General features: G+C 41.4%; 1 protein-coding gene across 14 annotated transcripts in view; it reads left to right on the forward strand.

Moving 5' to 3' along the window:
* Positions 1-15,786, forward strand: part of LOC101676863 (LIM domain containing preferred translocation partner in lipoma) — a 655,863-nt gene extending 640,077 nt beyond the window's left edge. For all 14 annotated transcript variants that reach the window (XM_045088088.1, XM_045088086.1, XM_045088092.1 and 11 more), the window contains one exon: positions 2,828-15,786. In XM_045088088.1, the coding sequence (XP_044944023.1) occupies positions 2,828-2,956 (129 nt within the window). In that variant the 3' untranslated portion in view covers positions 2,957-15,786. The remainder of the gene's footprint in view (positions 1-2,827) is intronic.
* Positions 15,787-21,179: the final 5,393 nt, after the last annotated feature.

Below are 21,179 nucleotides of genomic sequence, written 5' to 3' on the forward strand. Positions count from 1 at the left end.
TTCACAGGACTTGGGTTTTAGATCTTAGGCTTTCATTTAAGGCTAGCGACACTGGGTAAGTCACTTCACCACTCAGTCTCAATTTCCCCACCTGTGAAAAGTACTCAAATCCTTAGGAACCTCCTCAGATTTGGCTGAGTGACTAAAATGCAAAACTGGGTATTAAAGGACATTGTAAATCACAAAGTGCTAAATTAGGGACAAATGGTATTCTTGTTACCATAATTATTATTGTTACACTGCTCTTTAACCATGGCTCTGATACTTCTGTGGGACAGAAGAGTCAACCTCACTCAGGGGAAAGGAGGAAAATTAACTCCTCTCAAAGCAGTAGGAGCTTGGTGCTCCAAGTCACAGAGATTGGTTGCGTTACAGGCACTGACTGAGCATATATGACAGGCGGTCAGGTCAGGTCAGGTCAGGCTAGGCGGCTGCGAAGGGCCCCACAGAGGTACGCACAGGTGCTGTGGGTACACACATAAGAGGCTCATAATCCAGGCTGAAAATGACAAGGAAGGCTTCTTGCCCAAGGGGCATGTAGTCATTTCTACAGCAAAGCACACAAGTCCTTCTCTTATAATCTGTATATCAAAAGGGCACTGGAAGTGATTTTAAAATGTTTTCTTATCCTGGTTCTAGTTATGCAGAGCCCCCTCTTTGAAGCCATTTTCTTGTTTTTTACTAGCTCATCTGAGGACAGTACTTACAAGCTCCCTCTTCCCTCTGGGAAGGAGAGCCTGAACTGCCTTACCACCACACCCTCGCCCGTGGTTCATCTCGTCCTGCTGGGTGATCTTCCCAAGACACTGGGGATGGGGCCTCCCCGGCTCTCTAGGACTGTGTTCGATCCACTCATTGCTCTAGCTGAAACCCACCACCTGATTGATGTGGGGTTCTTTGTTTTGCCCTAGAGCCCAAGCTGCATCTGTGTCTGTGTCCTTAACATGAGAAAAGGTAATCTACCAACTTTCATGCCAGACTTTATGACTACGGAGGAACAGCCACCTCCAGCCTTAAAACCGACCTGATTCATAAGTGTGAAAAAGCTGATAGATGCCTTTGAGGTCATTTTACAGAATGAGAAACTGAGGCTTAAAGAAGAAAAGCTTCCCAACACTGCCCACACACTTGCTATGCATACCAATAGGCTTTGACCTTAAATGGCCTGGGATTTTGTGCCCAGAGTTGCATAAAGGTGCCTTTATGAGATGAGAATGAAATGAGAGCAGTAAAAATGAAGTGTGCTTTAAAGGCCTGTGAAGTTGGTTTTTTGTTTGTTTACAAAGCAATGCTATAGCCCAGGAAGAGTACTGGATTAGAAGAGGGCAGACCATCATTCTAGTCCTGTCTCAGACCCCGCATGACACTGGAGAAATCATGTCCCCTTTTGCTCCTCACTTCCCCCTCTACAGAAACGAGGAGGGTGCACTGGATACCCCAGGTGGCCCCTTTGGGTTCCCAGAGTCCGGGCATTGATGGTGCCAACATTGTGGTTGACTCTGGGCTCTTCACGGTGCCCAGGTGACCGTAGAGGTCAGCTCACTAAATGCTTATGGCCATGTCATTTATGAAATTCCCTTCTTTCTTTATCGCGATGAGAAGAGTTCATTTAATTCCATTACGCACAGTGTCCCAGGTGCCCCTAGAGCAGCGGGATGGCTGCTCACTGGGGTAAGGCTGGCTTCTGGGGAGTCAGCCTGGCTCCTGCTGCCACTGCTGCTGCTGCTGCTGCTGTCAGCCCTGCCCTTTCTGAGCTCGCATTCCGTCGTTAGCCACATACAGACGGGAGCACCAGTGACCTCCCGACTGTCTTAACAGACAGCAGCAGCAGGGCGTGTGCGATGGTGCTGGCCTTTTAGAAGAGTTTCTGCTGAAGTGAGCGAGGGCCACATACGGCCAGAGGAAGTCCTGTATTTTTCTTTTCAAAGAAACTTCCATGTCCTCCCAAAGTAAGGGCCGGCATTTGGCGGTTACATGTCACTTTCCAAAATGGAGCTGCAGAGGTGTTATTGACAGTAGGACGTTGCTTTGATCCTTCCCAGCTCTGGTACTCCCTGCATTTGTTTCAAAGTACACTCACATCCAGTTTCCTCTTTGATCCTCCCAAAGGCTTGGTGAGTTGGACACGCAAGAACTCTTCTCAGTGACACCAAGGCAGAGCTAAGGGGCGCCCCCGGGAGAGGCCGGCTCTCGGTCCAACACATTCCCACACCACACTGTCTCCCTCAGAACGTGCAGCAAACCAGTACTCCCAGCACACGTTAGAGTTTTGTTTTCTCGCAACAGCTGGAGCCAGGATGCGGAGCCTAGGGCTGGCCCTTCTGCTTGGAAGCAGGCCCTCTCCAGACCTGCTTCTGCCCAGAAACGGCCCAGGAGTTCTGTCCCTGCGCCTGTGTATTTCTTTTGAGAGATCCCAAGACTCGTGATCAAGTGTTAAGATGACTTAGCAGTTAGGGATCTCCTCTTGTTTTATTTTCTCTTGTTCTTGCTGTTTTTGTTGCCTGGATGAGAGAACAAAATTACTCCTTGAGGTCCCAGACCCTTGGGTTCTCCTCTTCTTGAATGTGCATTTCCTGTGACATAACCTGAGACGGTGGGAGGTGGGGTTCGTTTTACCCTTTTTGTGTTTATGCCCCCAATCTGTCATTTGGCCTAGTTCCAGATGGTATGTTGTATCCTGGGGAAGGACCGGAGGGGTCCGGTGAGGGGTACAGGAAGAGGAAAGGTAGGAAGTGACCGCGTTATGGAGGCGTCAAACGGAAAGCTAAGGAAAACAGTCCTCACACTCCTAGTTTCCAGGTTTCTTACATCCTTTCCATTTTTCCAGGACTGTGGCGGTCTCCTGTCCGAAGGCGACAACCAAGGCTGCTACCCTCTGGATGGACACATCCTCTGTAAGACCTGCAACTCTGCCCGCATCAGGGTGCTCACCGCCAAGGCCAGCACCGACCTCTAAATACAGCTGCCTGCTGAGCTGCTTAGTTGGGGGCACTGAGAAGAAGGAAGCACAAAACAAAGATATGGGAAATACAGGAAAGGCAATCAAGCCGTGAGATGGTCTCTGTTCTTCCTCTAATATTAACCTTTCTTCAGAAGCACATAGATGATGAGATTTTTTTTTTTAACGTTCTCACCAAATACACATTTCACATTTAATCATGTAGGACCTTGATGGGCCTTTGTTCCCAAGGACTTCCACATTTTTGCACGGATTATACTCCATCCCATTCACTTCTGCATTCCTGTAACTTTTAATCCCTATGTTTGTTTCACTTTGCATCTGGTTGAATGGCTTTTTTTAGTGTGGTATTTGCTGTCACGCAGTTTTTCTTGGGTGAGTCGGGCCAACTCACAGGTGCTTTTAGGCTTGAAGGGTCCGTCCTGTCAGTTCCACGTGGCCTGTGAACAGGAAGTATAGCCACTCTTTTTCTGTGTATTAAAAAGTACATCTTTCTGTTACTCTAAACCGGTCATGCCCCTTGGGGGCAAAAATAGTGTGCCATGTATATGTTAGGCCACAAAGAATTTAAGCTATAAATTACATAGGTTAAAATAAGCCCAAATTTAATTGGTAACCAAATTTGATTGGAAATTCAAAATCTGTAGTGACCAGTGGTCAGGGCTCATTTGAAAACAGTTATTGATGAGAGAGATCCAAAGTTCACTTTTTTTTTTTCCTAAAGGAATGCAGGGGAAAAAAAGCATTTGGGGGGTATTTTGAAAAGCTTATTATTATCCCACCATTCTGTCTTAAGATTTCCCTTTTCCGTGCTACCTAGACCTCATAATTCAGACAAACTTTGTTTTCTCTGGAACATTACATTTACAATACTGTCCCGCTTTTCATCTCAGAAATATTGCCATGTTGTTTTTTGATCCAAACACAACTACCAAAGTTGAGTTTTCTGTTGGGGAAGACAGTTGTAAAGAACTGTGCCTATTCTTCCTCCCCCCACCGCCTCCACCCCGCCCCAGGCCCGGGTCCTTTTTGCCTGACAAATCAGAGCACACAAAATAAAATTGTGGAGTTTTGTTTAGTTTACTTTAAAACGACAGGAAAGCTTGAAAAAATGGTGAAACCACAGTTTCATCACTCCCATAATCCCACTGCAACTCAAATTGCATATCACGGGAGACGTGTTCATATCATGAATGTGACATTTATACCACACTTTTCAAAGACAATCTCTGAAAAAAAAACAAAAAACAAAACAAAACAAAAAAAAACACAACTGCCTTTCTGAGCTAAAAATATGCAGAGTCTCTGCCTAGAATCTTTATTCAAACTCTTACTGGGCACTGAAATGCTTGCTTGCCAACTAGAGAACCCTTCTTTTGGGTTCTAACTTGTTTCTTTTAAAGAGAGACGCCCATCTTTGTAACAGCAGGTTGCCATTTGTAAACTAATCGAGTATTTTGGATTGAGATTTCTTAAACGTTTCTTCAAATCTTCCACAAGTATATACTTTTAAATTATGAAGTATTTTAAGTATACACAAAATATAAATAATAATATAATGAATCCCTATATACATAACACCCAGTTTAAGAAATCAAATATAACAAATATAGTTAACATTCCCTTATGCACCCTTTCCTGAGTCCACAAATACCTTTTTCATGATTAAGTGATAAAGTTGATTTTCTTGTCTGACTTTTATTTGAATTTTTAATTTTAACCCTCAAAACAGAAATTAAAAAGTATTTGTGCCTGTTTTGAATTATACCCATGCCTCAGGAATTCCAGTTACATCGATTTTACTTTAGTAGGAATGATTGTTCAGTTTTCTTTCTTTCTTTTTATTTTTCAATAAGAAATTCTTAAGCCTATGGCCATTAGCTCACCTAAGTTAATGTGTGGCTTTTTTTGCCTTGGTCATCCAAAGAGACCACCAAAGTTGGGACTTCACAAAGTTTTCTCGGAAAACTTTGCTTTTCCTTACTTTGCTACTCTTATCATTGGCCTTATATTTTTCTTAATGGGAAACACAATGGGATTCATTTTTGGCAGCATGTGAATTTGAAGATACTGTAGTGACTATATCTCTGAATTTCCATCCTCCAAGATCAGACTTGCTGATGACCTCAAAAAGCACTAACTATTAGACAATTGGAGAGATAATGTAATTTGCTTGAATTGCCTCAGCAATTTGTTTTCTATGAAATACTTGGGGGAAATTGTGCTTAGGCCAAAGCCCAATTTATTGAGGGATGGATTTTATCTCTTGAAGCACCATCATATTATTATGAATTTTGCCAAAAGAGGAAAATGTATGAAATATTTATACCCTAAAAATGCAATAACATTCTACTTGTTTGTTACATTTAAGTCCTTGTGTAACTAAATGTTTACAAGCCAAAGCATTTTAAAGAGAGAGAGAGTTATAAGAAAATGCTGTCACAGACCATCACTGTGGCATTGCCAGAATACTGGTGGCTTTCAGTCTTTATAGTACAATTTTATCACATAACCTCAGAGTATCTTTACCAAAGAGTTTTAAAGTAAATCTCTTTTTAATATAGACTTATTATACTTTTGTAATAATGAATGTGCACACACATATGCAGAAATATTTAGATTCAGATTTCTTTTCTTTCACAAGATAGAGTAAGGAAAGGATCCTATGTTATTTTGTTCCAGGATTTCTTAAGTATATGATTTATATTGCTTTCTTGTCTTTTCTATTAATCCTTTGGTTTAAACTAATGCCAAATCACTCTTTAGTGTTTTAGTTATGTTAAGTTTTGCCTATAACAGAGACAGAAAGATCACTATTACCTGACAATTATAATTATTTTGTCTTTTGGTGTAGAGTCTTGATTGTTATTTAAATTCATAAATAATAGAAAAATCAAAGTATATAAGAGAAAGTTTGTTAAACTATACAGCTTTAAAAAATTGTCAAGAACACAAATATTTGGTAATTCGGTGTGATGAGAGACGTGGAAAAGGAAAAAAGAAACCCACTATGTCATGGGCTCTGCATACCATTCCAAAATCAAATTCCTTTACTGTCTGGATCCCTAGCTCACACTGAGTCAACATGAAGTCTCGTTTGCAATCAAAATTGCATTTGAAACTCACAACTAAGTCATGTGTCCCAGCATAAGGCACCGAGGCTTTGAGATGCTGGACATCTCGGCAGCTCAAAGACGTGGGTTTTTTTTTTCCCTGTCATTGCTAAACTGTTTATGTAGGGGCAACTTCTCTGATCAAGATTACTTCATTGGCTGTCTGCTGACCCATGCAGCCGAGTTATCAACACTATCATTGTTTCCTCACCACGCAAGATTCTGAAAAATTGTTTATGGTGATGTTTAAAGTCTATAAAATTCTAACTACATTTAAACAAGTGTTTTTATTTGGGTTCAGAGGAAGACAGAGAGCACTTTGACAAGAGGGCTGTAGTAGAGGATTTATTGAATATAGACCGGTCTCTGAAAACACAACTTCCAACAGTTTTCCTAGTTAGTAAAAATCCTATTAATGTGAACCAGCCAGGGATAACAGTGTTATTTCTATTTGATATGGTTTGGGCTTCTCTTGTCAAATCTGTGTCGGCTGCCCCCTGATCCCTCCATCATCACGTTTTGAAGGGTGTCGGGGAAATTATGGCAGCTGCTAGGGAGATCAGGGAAACACTGATGTGACCTCCCAGCCTCTCACCACTCCTCTTGGCTTGGAAAGGCTTCTTTTTCTCATAGACATTTCTAGAAATATTGCCATGCTACCTTAGTATTTCACATTTGTAGTTTAAACAAGTGATTGTCCATCTGTTGCCTGGAGCTACAGTACATGTGTGTTATGAATGAAATATGACAGCATGTTCCATACCCTGCTTTAGCCATCTGTAGGAAGCCAGTAGGCTGAAAAAGATATACCTCCACAAAATGTGCCTGAAGTCCCTTTCTTGAGATCTCTCTCTCAGGGCACTTTCGTGGGAGACAGTCCGAGAGCAACATGTATATGTGCCTTATTTTTAGAGTCTCTGCGCCACTACGAATATTCACTGGAGCATCCATAATGTTAGTAATCATCTCCCAGATTTCCAAGTACACTCATCGGACAGGAAAACAAAATCCAGAGAAGTGTAAACTCTTTATCTTAATGGGTTCTAATAATGTTTCTTTTCTCCTTGTCTCTTGGAAGGACCTTGTGGATTCCTGAATTAAGAAAACACTTTTATGCCAGGAGGTGATGTTGAATGTTGTTAGTGATTGTTTATGGTCTTTCTCTGGTTGTAGTCGGATAAGGAAGACAGATTTCCATTTGCGTCTTTACCACCCACTCAGCATATCCGTGTTTAGGAATTGTCATAGCTTTTTGGTTTGTCTGTTGTCTTAATTTAATAGTGGACAGAACAGGTTGAGGTCTGAGTTATTATTATGGTACAACCGTGGACATATCAGGTTGTTATTTACATGACAGATACGTAGAATGAGATTCTTCTTAAGAGGCTGTTGTCTGGGTAGCATATTACGTACTATTTCAAACCTTTAAAAAATTATCTGATTAAAGCTCCATGGTTTGGTGAGAATTCTTCTCTCCCTCCTCGCCTTTTTCTCTCCCACCTCCTTTTTTATCTCCTGCCTTCCTTTCTTACATTCTGTCCTGCTTTTCGTCCTACCTGTTAATATTATTGTGCTTGGACTTTTCATAGGTAAATTATATCAGTGCATCCTGATCTTTACAGATGTACAAGGGAAGGAAGCTACTGTCAAATATGCATGGCATCCATAAATCCTTCCTTTAAAAGGGCATATTTTCCAGATTGTGTTTATTCATAAAGCAAGATGAGATAATAGAGTCTTTCAGATTGATTTTAATGACTTTTCATCAGGGACTCAGATCATAGAGTTCTTGGCAAATTCTTTATGACTGCCCTACTTTTCTCAGCTATATGCAAACTGATCTTTCTAAGACTAGGTTAGGAATTTTTTTAAAAAATGCAAAGTATTTTGGCCAAAACAAACATTTTTAAGTGGTGTGGCATGTTATTTTATTCCTAATGAAACTTGGTAATTTTCCTCATGGCAAAGAAAAGCCATTATCTTTCCAGAATTTTTATACATATCAACATTTTGCCTATGAGCATAATATTAAATCCTAATAGTTGAATCACAGTATTTTACAGGGGGTAGGTCAGCGCCAGAGTTGTTCTCAGAGCACAGTTCACAGGCCTGTAGTATGTTTATAAAAAACAAAAAAAGCAACCTGAGAAGAACAAGTCTGGGTCTGTCAGTAAAACATTTTGTTAAAATTCAGCTTTGAGATTCTTTTGAACTCCGGCTAATATTGATAAAAGTATGCCCTCTGTGTCCATTTTTTTAAAATCTGTTTGGAAAAAGCTTATATTTCTAGGGATATATTTTCACCTTTGGTTTCTGCTCTCACTTCCACTTTCTGCAAGTTTTCACAGGAATGACATTGATTTTTCCCTTTTCAGAGGGTCACATGTGGGGGAAGTAAAACATACTTAATACATGTTTAATTCAATACATACGTGAATTTGCCAAGTCTCAGTGGGTATGTTGTTTTGATACAGAAGCAGAGTTTTGTGGGGTTTTGTTTTTTTGTTTGTTTGTTTTAACCTGTCTCCAAGAAGAGTGGAATTCAGGAGATGAAGGAGGGATTTAAGAAAAGGGACCGTCTTGGGACGCCTGGGTGGCTCAGTTGGTTAAGCAGCTGCCTTCGGCTCAGGTCATGATCCCAGCGTCCTGGGATCGAGTCCCACATCGGGCTCCTTGCTCCACAGGGAGCCTGCTTCTCCCTCTGACTCTTCCTTCCACTCTGTCTACCTGTGCTCGCTCTCACTCACTCTCTCTCTGACAAATAAATAAATAAAATCTTTAAAAAAAAAAAAAAAAAGAAAAGAAAAGGGACCGTCTACAACTGAAATCATGGCAAGAGAGTTCTTGTAAAGTGTGACTCTGAGAACTTCCAGAGGGGTTTCAGACATCAACAATTGTAGTTGTTTAAACAAGTAAAATATTTATATTTCCAAGTTTATGAGGTATTTAAAAATCACTACGGATAACCATATATTTTTCCCTTGTTGGAAGAAAGGGGAATGAGAGCAGCTGCTGGCCCCTTGACATGATCGTAGCTACTGCAGAAATTTGTAACACGTGTCCTTTCGCCCCCTCCAAGACAGGGGCACAGCTCGTTCTCTGCCTAAAAGATGGTGATTTATATTCTGACACACTCTTGGGCACACACCGCACTGTACCCCAAGCATCGCTGAAGGTTAGAAGTTCCTGCTTTCACACATGCAGTGTTTTTCCCTTTCCAATACTTACCTCATGATGACAGTAAGTAGGAGTTCAGATCTGTCGTTCTCTTGTTGAAATCCAGTCATCCACTCTCTGTAATGTGGTACCTAAGCAGCCAAACTATGACTGACTTGTACTCACCTTTCTCTTTTTTCGTTGCAAACACAGAAAACTAACTTTATCTTATTAACTTTAAAAAAATAAAAGGAAATGTAAAATGGCTTATTTTCCTGTAAAGGACACTACTCCCTTGCTCTGTTTTACTTTCCTGCCCCTTGTGCAAGAAGTTGTAGACACTATTTTGGTTATCCAACATGCATGTGGTTTCTTTTGTGAAAAGTCTTATGGAAGATGCACTTTTATGAAATTCATAAACATTACCCCCCTTGAAATCACAAAAAAATTACTAAAAGCTTTGCTGTTTATTTCTGATTATTACTGGTTAGAACCACACTAATACATGTCTCTCTCTCCAGCCTTTGTTACAAACAAAAATTTATATTCTACATGCAAAAGATTATATATACTAGAGAGAAGAGAAAACCTGTAGCTAATTCCTTTGTATAATTTAAGATACTTGCATTAGTCTTTCCTTACAATGTGCCTTTTTAAATTTTCCAAGCAACTCATCCACTTAGGGGCAAAAGAAAACCTTATTCATCTAACTGTGATAGGCATTTAACTCACTGACCCAAACAGCAGCCTATTGAACATCCCGCGTAATAGATGCAGTCGGCTTGGCACTGAGTGTAGCTTCTAGTTCACTCTCAAGCCCCAGAAGTAGAATGGTTCAACAAGAATGAGACGGGTCTCGCTATGTCATCTTGTATTATATACTAGTGTAGAGGGTTCTAGCTGACCCCAGACATCCGTTGGTGGCATTCCAAACAAACATAGAATCGTGGGCTCTTTGAGGACCTGAATCTCCTCTGTTATTTTGCTAGCAAGTCACCATCCTATATCTTCGACCTGGCCAGTATGTAGTACTGTTCACAGCAGTCCATTCTACTATTAGGGCAACTCTTTTCTACAAAAGTTCTTCCTCGTGCTGCATATAAGTTTGTCTCCAGGGCTTCACAAAACAAGGCTAATGTCTAAATCTTTACTTTGAGATTAGTAATCATGAACTCTTCCAACTCTTTGCCATTTATTGACATGGTGTCAAATCCGATCACCCTTCTGCTTCTCCTTTGAACACTTGGACAAATAGTTTTTAATTTTATTTCATGCTACTCAATGAAACTTAGTAATCACTTTGGGTCAGCCTAGGTAGAAACACTTTCTTTGAGGATTGAAAGTAAATGGAAGTCACCCAAAGGAAACTGGTAGTCAACGTGGAAATTTCCACCAAGGACAAAGACTCGGGAGAGTTGAAGATAGATGACCCTAGATATTCCATGTGTATAAAATAGACCTTTGACATTGTTTCCTATACTCTTTTTGATGTAGCCAAAATCAAAGTCATTCTCACTTCTTGGTTAATGTTCATAAAGTCTCTTTAGCCCTCGCCCTTTGTCTCTGTCTTCCCAGTAATAACACTTTTTTTTTTTTTTTTTTTTGGTCCACGTTCCCATACTGAATATGTAAAAAGAGTTCTGGTTACTTTATAGGGGTTTGACCTAAATATTTACTTGCTGATTGGTTTCAAGATTCACTTCCGTTTTCCCGTGCTCAAATATGTGTACCAAGAGATGTTGCACTTTAGACCCAAGTGAGCAGCTTCCCTGCAGATCAGTTAGGAACTACCCTTAGGAGTCTGTATTTCTCTTTACTTTTGTCTTTCTAACCTCCTCATCCTTACTCATCTTAATTTAACAATTAGTGTAGGAGAATCAGCCCCTAAGTAGCTTTGATTCAGTCAAGCTGCAGTAAGATCAAACAGGCTCAACAGGGACCCAGGAAGATGGCATCGAGAAGGGTACTGCTTCCCAGTGGCATCACTGGGGCTTCATGGAGGAGTGAAATTTGGTAAGAAATATTGAACTGATTCATTGACTTGATGAAGCTGAAGAAGATTTAAGGTACTAGAAACACTAGAAAAGCAAAACTGTCTTCAGGAAAGACCCTATACTTTAAGTATTAAAGATTCTGGAATTTCCTTAACAGGAGAAAAAATTTCCAGATATTCAGGGTCAATGGGAAGGGGGAAAGGCATGGAGGAAGGCTAATTCAATTGCTGTTTTCTATCTTGTATCTTTATAATTGGAAGATAGAATGAGCCGCCCCAATACAATCCGGCACATACAAGAAGCTTTATAGCATAGATATTCTACTCTTAGAGCAAACACACATGTCTTTTGAACACCTGCAAGAGAAGAAGCAAGACAGCCTTGTTTTCCTATTATATTAGGTCAACAATTGGAAAAGACCCTGCTATCATCAATTTCACTTGGTGTTAAAATTCCCTTTTACTGAGTCACTGCTAAGTGGTAATCCGGTCTCTGCATACGCGTCACCTGTATCAACACGTTCGTAACTTCTTGGGTCTTCCATTTCCTCCATCAGACTTTGTTCCAAACTCCCCTTGACTCTGAAGCAGAACCGAGTTTGGAGATTATGCTTGCCTGAGTGCCACATAAAACTCATCTTTAACACATAATAAAATGTTGTTCCTCCCTTCATTTTCCTTCCAAATATATTTGTTTTCATTTTGGCAACACATTACATTAAAAAAAAAAAAAAACTTTGATTTTTTAGCTAAAGATTAAAAAACCTTTAAAGAGCCTTAAAAAGAGTCTGAAGCCTTCTCTGAGGGTCAGGTTTTAGAGTTGATGACTTTTTTGTTGTTGTTTTTATTTTCTGACTCAAAAGACAAATGGTTCTGACAGTTGGTACATACATAGCTTATGCCCTCCCCCCAGTGCCCAGCCCATGAACAGCGCCCTCCAGTTACCTGGCCTGATGATAATGGACCTTAAGGGGTTGAAAAAATCTCCACTTCTAAAAAGGAAGAAGTCAAATGCAAAAGATAGTGGTTCTGTTGAAACTCTACTTTTGTCTAATTGTTCTTTGTCAGAGGAAATGGTTCTTGGGGGACAGACTGATAGGATGTTCCGGTCTTAGGTAGAAATATATACATTCTTTCAGCGGTGCCCTGGGTTACCATGGACTGTTACCCTGTTCCTCTCCAGGTTAGAATTAGAGGGCCCTATTGGCAGAACCTGTCACCAGTCTCCTGGGCAGGACCTGGGGGTGGCTTTCTGAGCTCTAAAATAATAATTCCTAAGAGAGCTTACAAACTGCTTTCACACATGAAACAGCCCTGGGAGGAAGGTTATTAATAGCCCTATCCTAGAAGAGAGAGCTGAGGCTCAGAATTGTTAAGTGACTTGCCAGAAGCGATGCAGCTGGTAAGTGGCAGATCTGGGGACGCAGCCAGGTCGTGCAAGTCCACTGTGCTCTCCAGCCGCCACTCTAGGGGCACAGAATACCTCCGAGCACAATGTGTGCTTTGCCCAGACTAATGTGCCCCCTGTGCAAAGGCATCCAGAGCTGTTCTCCTAACCCATCCTAGACCTCAGGAGGCAAAGCCACGTGTGTGCTGCAGGGCCTCCGATGGCTAAGCGCCTGCACGCATCTTCTGTGTCATGCGGTGGGGAACGACCAGGTATTCTGTCTGACCGGCACTGTGATGATGGCGGTCGGGGAAGGCCACCACCGAGAACAGCTGTGGCGCTGAAGCACACGGCAGCAAATCTCCCCAGAGACTGTTGGTTTACTTTCCACAAAGGGGAAAGCTCAGCAGCTGTGAGGTGCAGCCTATCAACCAAGTTCATGTCATGTCAAATGCAGTGGAGGGCAGAGGCGACTGGGTCCCTAAGACAGGTCTCTCTCCCATGGGCTACGATTTATGACCCCCAGAGACAGAGACTGCTGGAGGAAAACAATGCGGAGGGTTCTTCCTTCCGGTTTACAGTTACTGAGGCCCAAGGCATCTGTCAGTGCACCAGGAGCTTCCCACCCACCCACCCCATGACTTTGAATTGTCTGCGAACAGAGGCTGCAGGACTGAATGCAGCTCTGCCTTCGGTGTTTGCCATTGGAGAGACAGGGCTGCCCAGGCCGGTATGGTTTTGGAATTCGTGTTTGCCTATTCTGGGGGTTTGGTACTGCGTTGTTCCCCGGATGCTCACTCAGAAGCCTCCGTGATACTCTAGAAGCTGCCCTATGTGGCAGGCCAACAACTCCCCATTCCTTCTCTTGAGCTGCGTTCCCCGGGAAGGTGCACCTTTTGATGCGTGCTCTTGCGCTTCCCTTTTCTCCCATTTCTCATTATAGTTGTTTGGCTTCCAGTTAAAATCTGTGAACCGAAGGCAAGGTATTCTCTCTTCATCTAGGTTAAATCTCCTGTAGGAAACCTGTAAAATGATCTCATCTAATAAGCTTTCTAGGCTTTTCCCTCTACCGTCCATCAGGCTGCTCTCAGCCTCCCTCTACTTAGTCCCTGGGATTAATGAAGGCCACATAAAGTCGCAGACAGCCTCGCACCCCTTTCCACACTTCACACCTGGAACACACAGGATGGGCCAGCGGGGCCAGCAGGGTAGTACCCTTGGCGGAAATGGCAACATTCTAAGCCTGGAGAGGTGCCTCGTTTTCCTGTGAGGCTTGAGATATGCTCTGGCTGAAGCTGTGGAGAGCAGTTCTTGTAGGAGAGACAGAGTACCCCCACCTGGGAGTGGGTGACTAGAAGAAGAATTTTGAGAACTCTCCAGAATTATCTAGGTGACTCCGCCCAGGTAGAAACTCCCCCAGGTGGAGCCTGTGACATCTCCTTAGCAGGAAAAAAAGGACCGTGAGGTAGTGAAGATGGAGAAGCATCTTCCCTTTAAAAAAAGAAAGGGAGTCACAACCACTGATCTCCCTTCACATAATGTAAAGAAAATTATGAATAAAACTTCTCCTTCCTCCCTTCTACATGATGCCGTCCTCCATATGTAGGGAAAACACAATTGCGTTGTCTTTAAAACACACACCCGTGCACGTGCGTGCACACAGTCTCACGCATATGCACATACAGACGTCTTCCAAGAAAGCCGAGCCTTCAAAAAAGAAATCTTATTTTAAAACACTTGGGTTTTTCAGGCCAGGAAATTAATAATTCCTAGACCTGACCCATTTTTGTGGCTGCCAAGAAGGAAAAGAGAAAGCTCTTTAAATTTTGTATGGATCCATTTATCTCTTAAAATACGCCAAAGCGATTTGAGGTGGGGGTGGAAACCAAAGTGTTTATCTCTCCTGCCTGATTCTCTCTTTACATTTCTATGTGTGGGGAAAAGAGTAAAGCCTCTTCCCGGGCCATTCTGACTAAAGCATCCTGTTCCCGCGTTGGAAGGTGCCTGCGAGCTCTGTGCCAAGAGGAGAGAATCACACTTCCTCTCCTGACTCCATTTACTCCATCATGAGGGAGTAGATATTAAGTCTGGATGTCTTTCCTCACCAAATTATTTAATGCCATTTCTGAACTGCTTTAGAAAATGTAAAAAGGGGAGAAGCTGGTTTTTCTTGGATGCATGTCTCCTTTCTTTTCTTTCTTAAGAGACTTAATTATAAAAGGGGGAAAAAGTCCAATACCTTCTCGTCTCGTTTTCTCTGTGAGTGACAGCTGATAATCACTTAGGAACCATAAGCCAGAAGCAGGAGAAGAACATAGCCAGGTTGTGATGTGTCTGCCAATGGCGTTCATTCCTTCAGACTCAGACTTCAGAGGAGACGGGATTTTGATCAGTTAAATGCCAACAATAGAAATGGCCTGATTTTCATTTCAAATCCTAAAAGGCAAGTCGATATTTAGGCAACGTTTGCATTTTACTAACCCTTCTGCTTTGTTTTTCGATGAATGCCAAGCACATCTATGCATCAGGGAGAGATTGCCAGAACGAGCCAGAGTGCCCTAGACCTCTCTCCCTAGGTAGCACACTGAAACTGGTAGACACCGTGGGGGTCTCCTCACCCCACTGAAATGTCAGAATTGAGACATATCCTTGATGAGAGTCAGGACCCTGGAAACTGAATCTTATCACCAGTGTGTATAGTGAAGTTGTTGCAGAATCACATTTAAAAGACTTACTTCCTCTTACTCCCCGTTTACTCTCTTGGGAAAGCTGATAAGTAAATGATCCAAGAATTCTTTCCTTAGTAAACAAAGTCAGAATCTATTTCCCCCCTAAAAATCTGAATTCTGTCCTTGTTCTTTTTCAGGAAACCCATCAAAGAGCAAACGGAATTAAAGATGACACTTGATTGTCTGATCCGTTAGTGTGAATAAAATTATCCTGTGATTGAATGTGCCTTAAGTGAAAATTTAAACTTAGATGCTGCATTTTCACAGCTGGATGTAGCATTAACTTCTTCCGGGCTATCTGTGCAGCGAACTATTTTGTTTTGTCTTTTAAACTCCACATTTATCATTCGTTTAGCAGATTTGGGGCTCTTTCTCTACTGGGAATATGTGCAATTATAAGACGCACAAAAAAAAAAAAAAAAAAAAAAGAAGGGAAAGAACTTTCTGAGTAGCAAATCTGTGCCACGAAGGAGACGTGACATGGAGATGCGGAGCCCGAGGATAGTAATTTTTCTGTGCTGCACACACGAGCTTTTATTTCGTGGCTTTGTCACAGGCTTTTCTCCTTCTGTGCCGTCACCTTTGAGAAAAACTATTGCACCTTCTCCAAGTCTGCCTTTTTAACAGCTACAGTTGAGTTGGCAAGACTTCCCCAGCTCTGAATATAGCCATTTGCCGACTCCGGCCTCTTTGCGAGACTGACTCAAATCTGTGATCTTCTGTTCAGCATACACATCAGCAAAGTGAGAAGATGAGCACTAAATATAGGCTCTATTAACTTTACTTTTAGATTTACTGCCTTCAAAAAGTGCCTATTCTGAGAAACATAAACGTTATTCCTACATATGTATGTACACACGGTACCCGGAGTCATACTGTGCAGCCTTCAAAAACATACCATCTAAAGGAGTAGGTGCTAAGATGAGGAACGCTTGCCAAATGGAAGAAAGTCACTCATTTCCAATATCCCCTCTCGAGTGGCACCGTGAAACAGGCTGCAAACACATTCCCTGAGCATTCCTTGCTGATACAGCCACTTGGTATTTATATCTGACTGGATGGCGGCACACCGCTAAGGCTTCCTGTAGTCTGCTCCCAGGGACTCGATGCCGGACGGAACTGGAATGTTCAGTCAGAAGGAAACAGTGTCAAGGAGAATTAATAGAGCCAGGATCTGTATTATTAGGATATGGGTCGTATGTGTGTTTTATAAACTTAGCATTGGTGGGTTTCGCCTGTCAGTCCATTTTTTTTTTCCCCTCCTTTTATCTCTCAGGCTAATATCAGAGAAAATGAAAGAAAAGTCTTGGCTGTGAGGATTGGAGGCTCAGGGGGCCAAATGTCCTTGCCAGATCCTTAGAGCATCTTTACTTTGACTCCTAAAAATAGTAGCATATGTTATCGAGTGGCTTTTGTTTCCGTAGTTCTGTCGTGGGCGTCGCAGGCATAGATGCTGCTGATGGGACAGCGGCACGGCCCGGAATGAGGGACTCGTCTCCAGGTGTGGCGCAGGAGAGGGTCCGGGGAAATAGGACGAGGGAGACCGTGCATGATTTTAGGAAAAAGGGTTGAAGAGAGGACGTGCTTCCAAAAAAGATCTTTCTCAATGTGTCGTCTGACTCAACCAGCTGGCAAATTACGCTTGCCAAGTCGCTCTCTTTCCTTCTAAGTCATTTGGCTCCATGTTCATTTGAATACGCCTCTCCTTTGGGAAAGAGAGATGCCTCCAGTTAGCCTCTCTCCAAGGAAGCTCTTGACGTTGTCTTGGTCACAAAGTTATCTCCTGCCCCACCCACTTTTCACCAAAAGGAAGTAGAGAGGAATGAGCTATAGGAGATGGTTTCCATGGCACTGCAGTCAGCCACCATTCTGCCTTCCATATAAGGAGCCCCCCTACATACACCAGGGATGAGGCTGGAACAGATTACTGTTGCATAATCTCAAGTGTGGACCACCCTGCGTTAGCTGTCATCGTTTTATGAGACCAGTTGGCTCCCTGGAGAAAGAGTGATACTCTTCACTAAAAATGTCTACTCTTCCTGTTGACGTTCGTTTTCTGTTTTTACCTTATCCAATTTCAACACTAGTCATTTTCTATTTTTTAGAGCATCAGATGTCAGTGCTAGATAAGGGTTGAAGAATCTCTGTGTGGTGTCAGAAGTATTAGGATACGGGGGTTTTCTCTTTGGGAACAAGATGGTGGGGAAAGCGACAATAGGGCTCTGCTCCAGGTGTCAACCTGACGACCATGACTGTGAGAGAGAGAGAGTTTTGTGTGAATGTTAAATGGTAAAGGAGAAGGGGGAGACAGGTAGAGGCCAGGTTTTCTCTCCACCAAGAGCAAGAATGTCCCACTGAGTACAAGGTTAGCCCCACCATGATCAGCTGCTAGTCAGAATAACATTCCCTGATTTAGGGAAAGCCACACGAACACATATAGAGAATATGCCTTTTTTCACATATGTGGTACTGACAGAGCCATGATATTCCTAAAATATAGGTTCCTCTTTCTTATTTTATTCTTAGAAAATCACTTTTCTCCACTACATCATGAACCATCACTGACTTATCCAAAATAACCTACATGATTCCTTATGAAAATAAGAATAAAACCTGTTATAAGCAAGTGATTTGGGTATTTTCTTTGTATTTATGTATTATCCAATTATATTAAAACATTTCTATTTACCTTCTTTTTTTCCTCTGAGTTATGTTTTTCCAATGCTCTATAAGAATACAAAAATGATATTCCTTTTTTTTCTGTAAAAGATCTGCAACTCCTTTATTATATTTAGAAATCCAATAAACTTCTTATTACATATACTTGTCTTTGTGTGGAATTCTTTTTGAGGTGGATAATCCTGGTTTCCTTTCTTCTGACCCCTTTTACTGTGATTCATTTTTTATATCATTTGCTTTCCAGATGGTCTTCTGAGAAGGGAATGCCTCTCAGAGCAAACACGGTGCCAGCAAGAGTATGAAGGCACCCACTCTCCTCCACTAACAGCACAGAAGATCTTAAGGTTGGATGTATTCTAAAATTACTTGACCACTCTGTGTCTTAACCTTACAAGTGAAGGATTTTTTGCCTTTAAAGCTGGATCCAACCCCCAAATGGGTCTCTGGATGTGGGGGTGGGAGGTCTCTGCCACCAACACCGGCTGACTTTTTCACACTTCTTCATCCGTACTGTGTGGACTTGTCAGACACTAAGAATCTGCCCTGTACTAGGCATCTTGAAGGATACGGGTATGCATCAGGCAGTTCCTGCTTTCAAGACTTCTATAGTCTACCAGAGCTGATCGATATGGAGCCATTTGGGGAAATGAAAGAAAGACTCAGACACTTGAGAGAGTAATTTAGCATTTTGAAAACTTTCACTGTTCGTTTTATCATTTTTTTCCATTTTATTTTATTTATTTTCAGTGTTCCAGCATTCGTTGTTTATGTACTGATCTGGAATTATTTTTACCTTCATTTTACAGATAAGAATGCAAGACATAAAGTTAATAATCCATTGTGACTGTTCACTAAAAGCTTTTTTTTTTTTTTTTAAGTAACAGACCTACAGGGGAACCCAGTACTCCTGACACCCAGTCCACTGGTTTGTCCACTAAGCCTTAGGAGTGACTGGAACTAGAGGGTACATGAAAGTCCTCCATGAAATTCAGAAAAGATTATCTCTGTCTTTCCCAGTCTGGCCTTGGGTTTCATCTCTCCGGCATCACGTGTCGGCCTACCAATGCTGGTGGAATCTGAGAACATAGATGCAGAAAGCCAGCACTCAGAGGCCACCTTTTTTTTTTTTTTTAAGATTTATTTATTTTTTATTTGAGAAAGAGAGTGCAGGGTGGTAAGGAGAGGGATTCAGGAGTGTGGGGTTGTGGGGGGAAAGGGGTGAGTCTCCTCCTCAAGCAGACTCCCCACTGAGTGCAGAGCCTGACACAGGGCTTGATTTCAAGACCGTGAGAGACCATGACCTGAGCTGAAACCAAGAGTCAGACACTGTATCAACTGAGACACCTCGGCGCCCCAAGAGGCCACCATTTTTAAAGGTGCCATACACAAGCTGGTTTTGAATAAGCAAATAATAATAGACAAATCACTGGGACTCAGGACATACATAATTTCTTCCCAGAAAATTCTAAACAATCATAAACATGTAATCCTGTCTTCCTTTTCCCTGTTTCTCTATTTCTCACTTTCTGTTCTTTGACTCTCTTCCACTCTCTGTATTCTAACGCTAGCAACACATACATTCGTTTGTCCTAGTCACAGACTATGAGAGCATGAAGTCCTCTTAGAGCACTTGTACTCTGATCTTATGAGAGAACACCAAGTCCAGAGACATGAAGGGATTTACCTAAGGTCACAAAATAATTTAATTTCAAGGCTGGATCTTGAGTCCAATGCTATCATACTGATGACTTCAATAATGTGGAAGAAAGTGGGACAAGTGCTCTATCTATAATTTCCATTTCTATGAAAAAATAAAGATATTAGAAATAAATGAAAATGCAGAGGGCTCCATGTCCATAGACCCTAATTAGAGAAATTCCAAAATAAAATAAACCAAGGAGGAATATCAGTGATGCAAAAAGGGATGATGATGAGCAAAGAAAATGGCAGACATAGAGTTTAACCTCCAAAAGTCAGGTGTGTCCTAGGAATATGAGGACAGTGGAACATTAGAATATAATTTATAATATTTTTTGCAACTTGCACAGAACAAAATAGAAAAATCTTATGAACATATCTTAATAGATGCAGAAAAAAGATATAATAAAATAAAAATACAATTAAAAAAAAAAAAAAACCCTTAGCAAACTAGGAGTAGAAATTCCTTAACTGAGTAAAGACTATCTATGCAAATTATCCCAGATAGTGAGACATTAGAAGTAATTATTCTAAATTATAAATAAGAGAAAGATAACTACTATCACCACTTCCATTCAGTTTTGTACTGAGGACTCTAGTCAGTACAGTTATACTAGAAACCTAAATGAAATTTATAAAAAATGGAATGTAAGAAACCAAACCGTTACCAATCATAGATGATGTAACTATAAGAAATTGGAAAACCAAAATGGGCAAATAATTGGCTCCAGAAGTTTAGCAAGTTTTCTAGCTATCATGTTAATATACAAAAAATGCATTTTATTTCTATGTAACAACCACAAAAAGTTTGATAATGTATTTTGAATAAACAATATAAAATATTAACAAAAAATGTAAACTACCTAAGAATATCTTTTTAAATGTAGAAGACCTTAGTGGAGGAAATCATAAAATTTTACTGAAAGACATTAAAGTAGATCTAAAGAAGTGGAAAGATAGACCGTACTCGAAGATAGGAATATATTATAAAAATATAAATTCTCGGGGCACCTGGGTGGCTCAGTGGATTAAGCCTCTGCCTTCAGCTCAGGTCATGATCCCAGGCTCCTGGGATGGAGCCCTGCATCGGGCTCTCTGCTCAGCAGGGAGCCTACTTCCCCCACTCTTTGCCTACTTGTGATCTCTGTCAAATAAATAAATAAAATCTTTTTTTTTAAAGATTTTATTTATTTTACAGAGAGAGATCACAAGTAGAAAGAGAGGCAGGCAGAGAGAGAGAGGGAAGCAGGCTCCCCGCGGAGCAGAGAGCCCGATGCGGGACTCGATCCCAGGATCCTGGATCATGACCTGAGCTGAAGGCAGCGGCTTAACCCACTGAGCCACCCAGGTGCCCCAATAAATAAAATCTTTATATATATATTTTATATATATATATATATATTTTTTTCTCCTTAAACCAATCCATAGATTAAATGGAATTCCAATCTAAATCCCACCAAATTTT

Source organism: Mustela putorius, unplaced genomic scaffold (assembly GCF_011764305.1).
Source record: "Mustela putorius furo isolate JIRA1106 unplaced genomic scaffold, ASM1176430v1.1 tig00003834_pilon_pilon_pilon, whole genome shotgun sequence".
Taxonomy (NCBI): domain Eukaryota; kingdom Metazoa; phylum Chordata; class Mammalia; order Carnivora; family Mustelidae; genus Mustela; species Mustela putorius.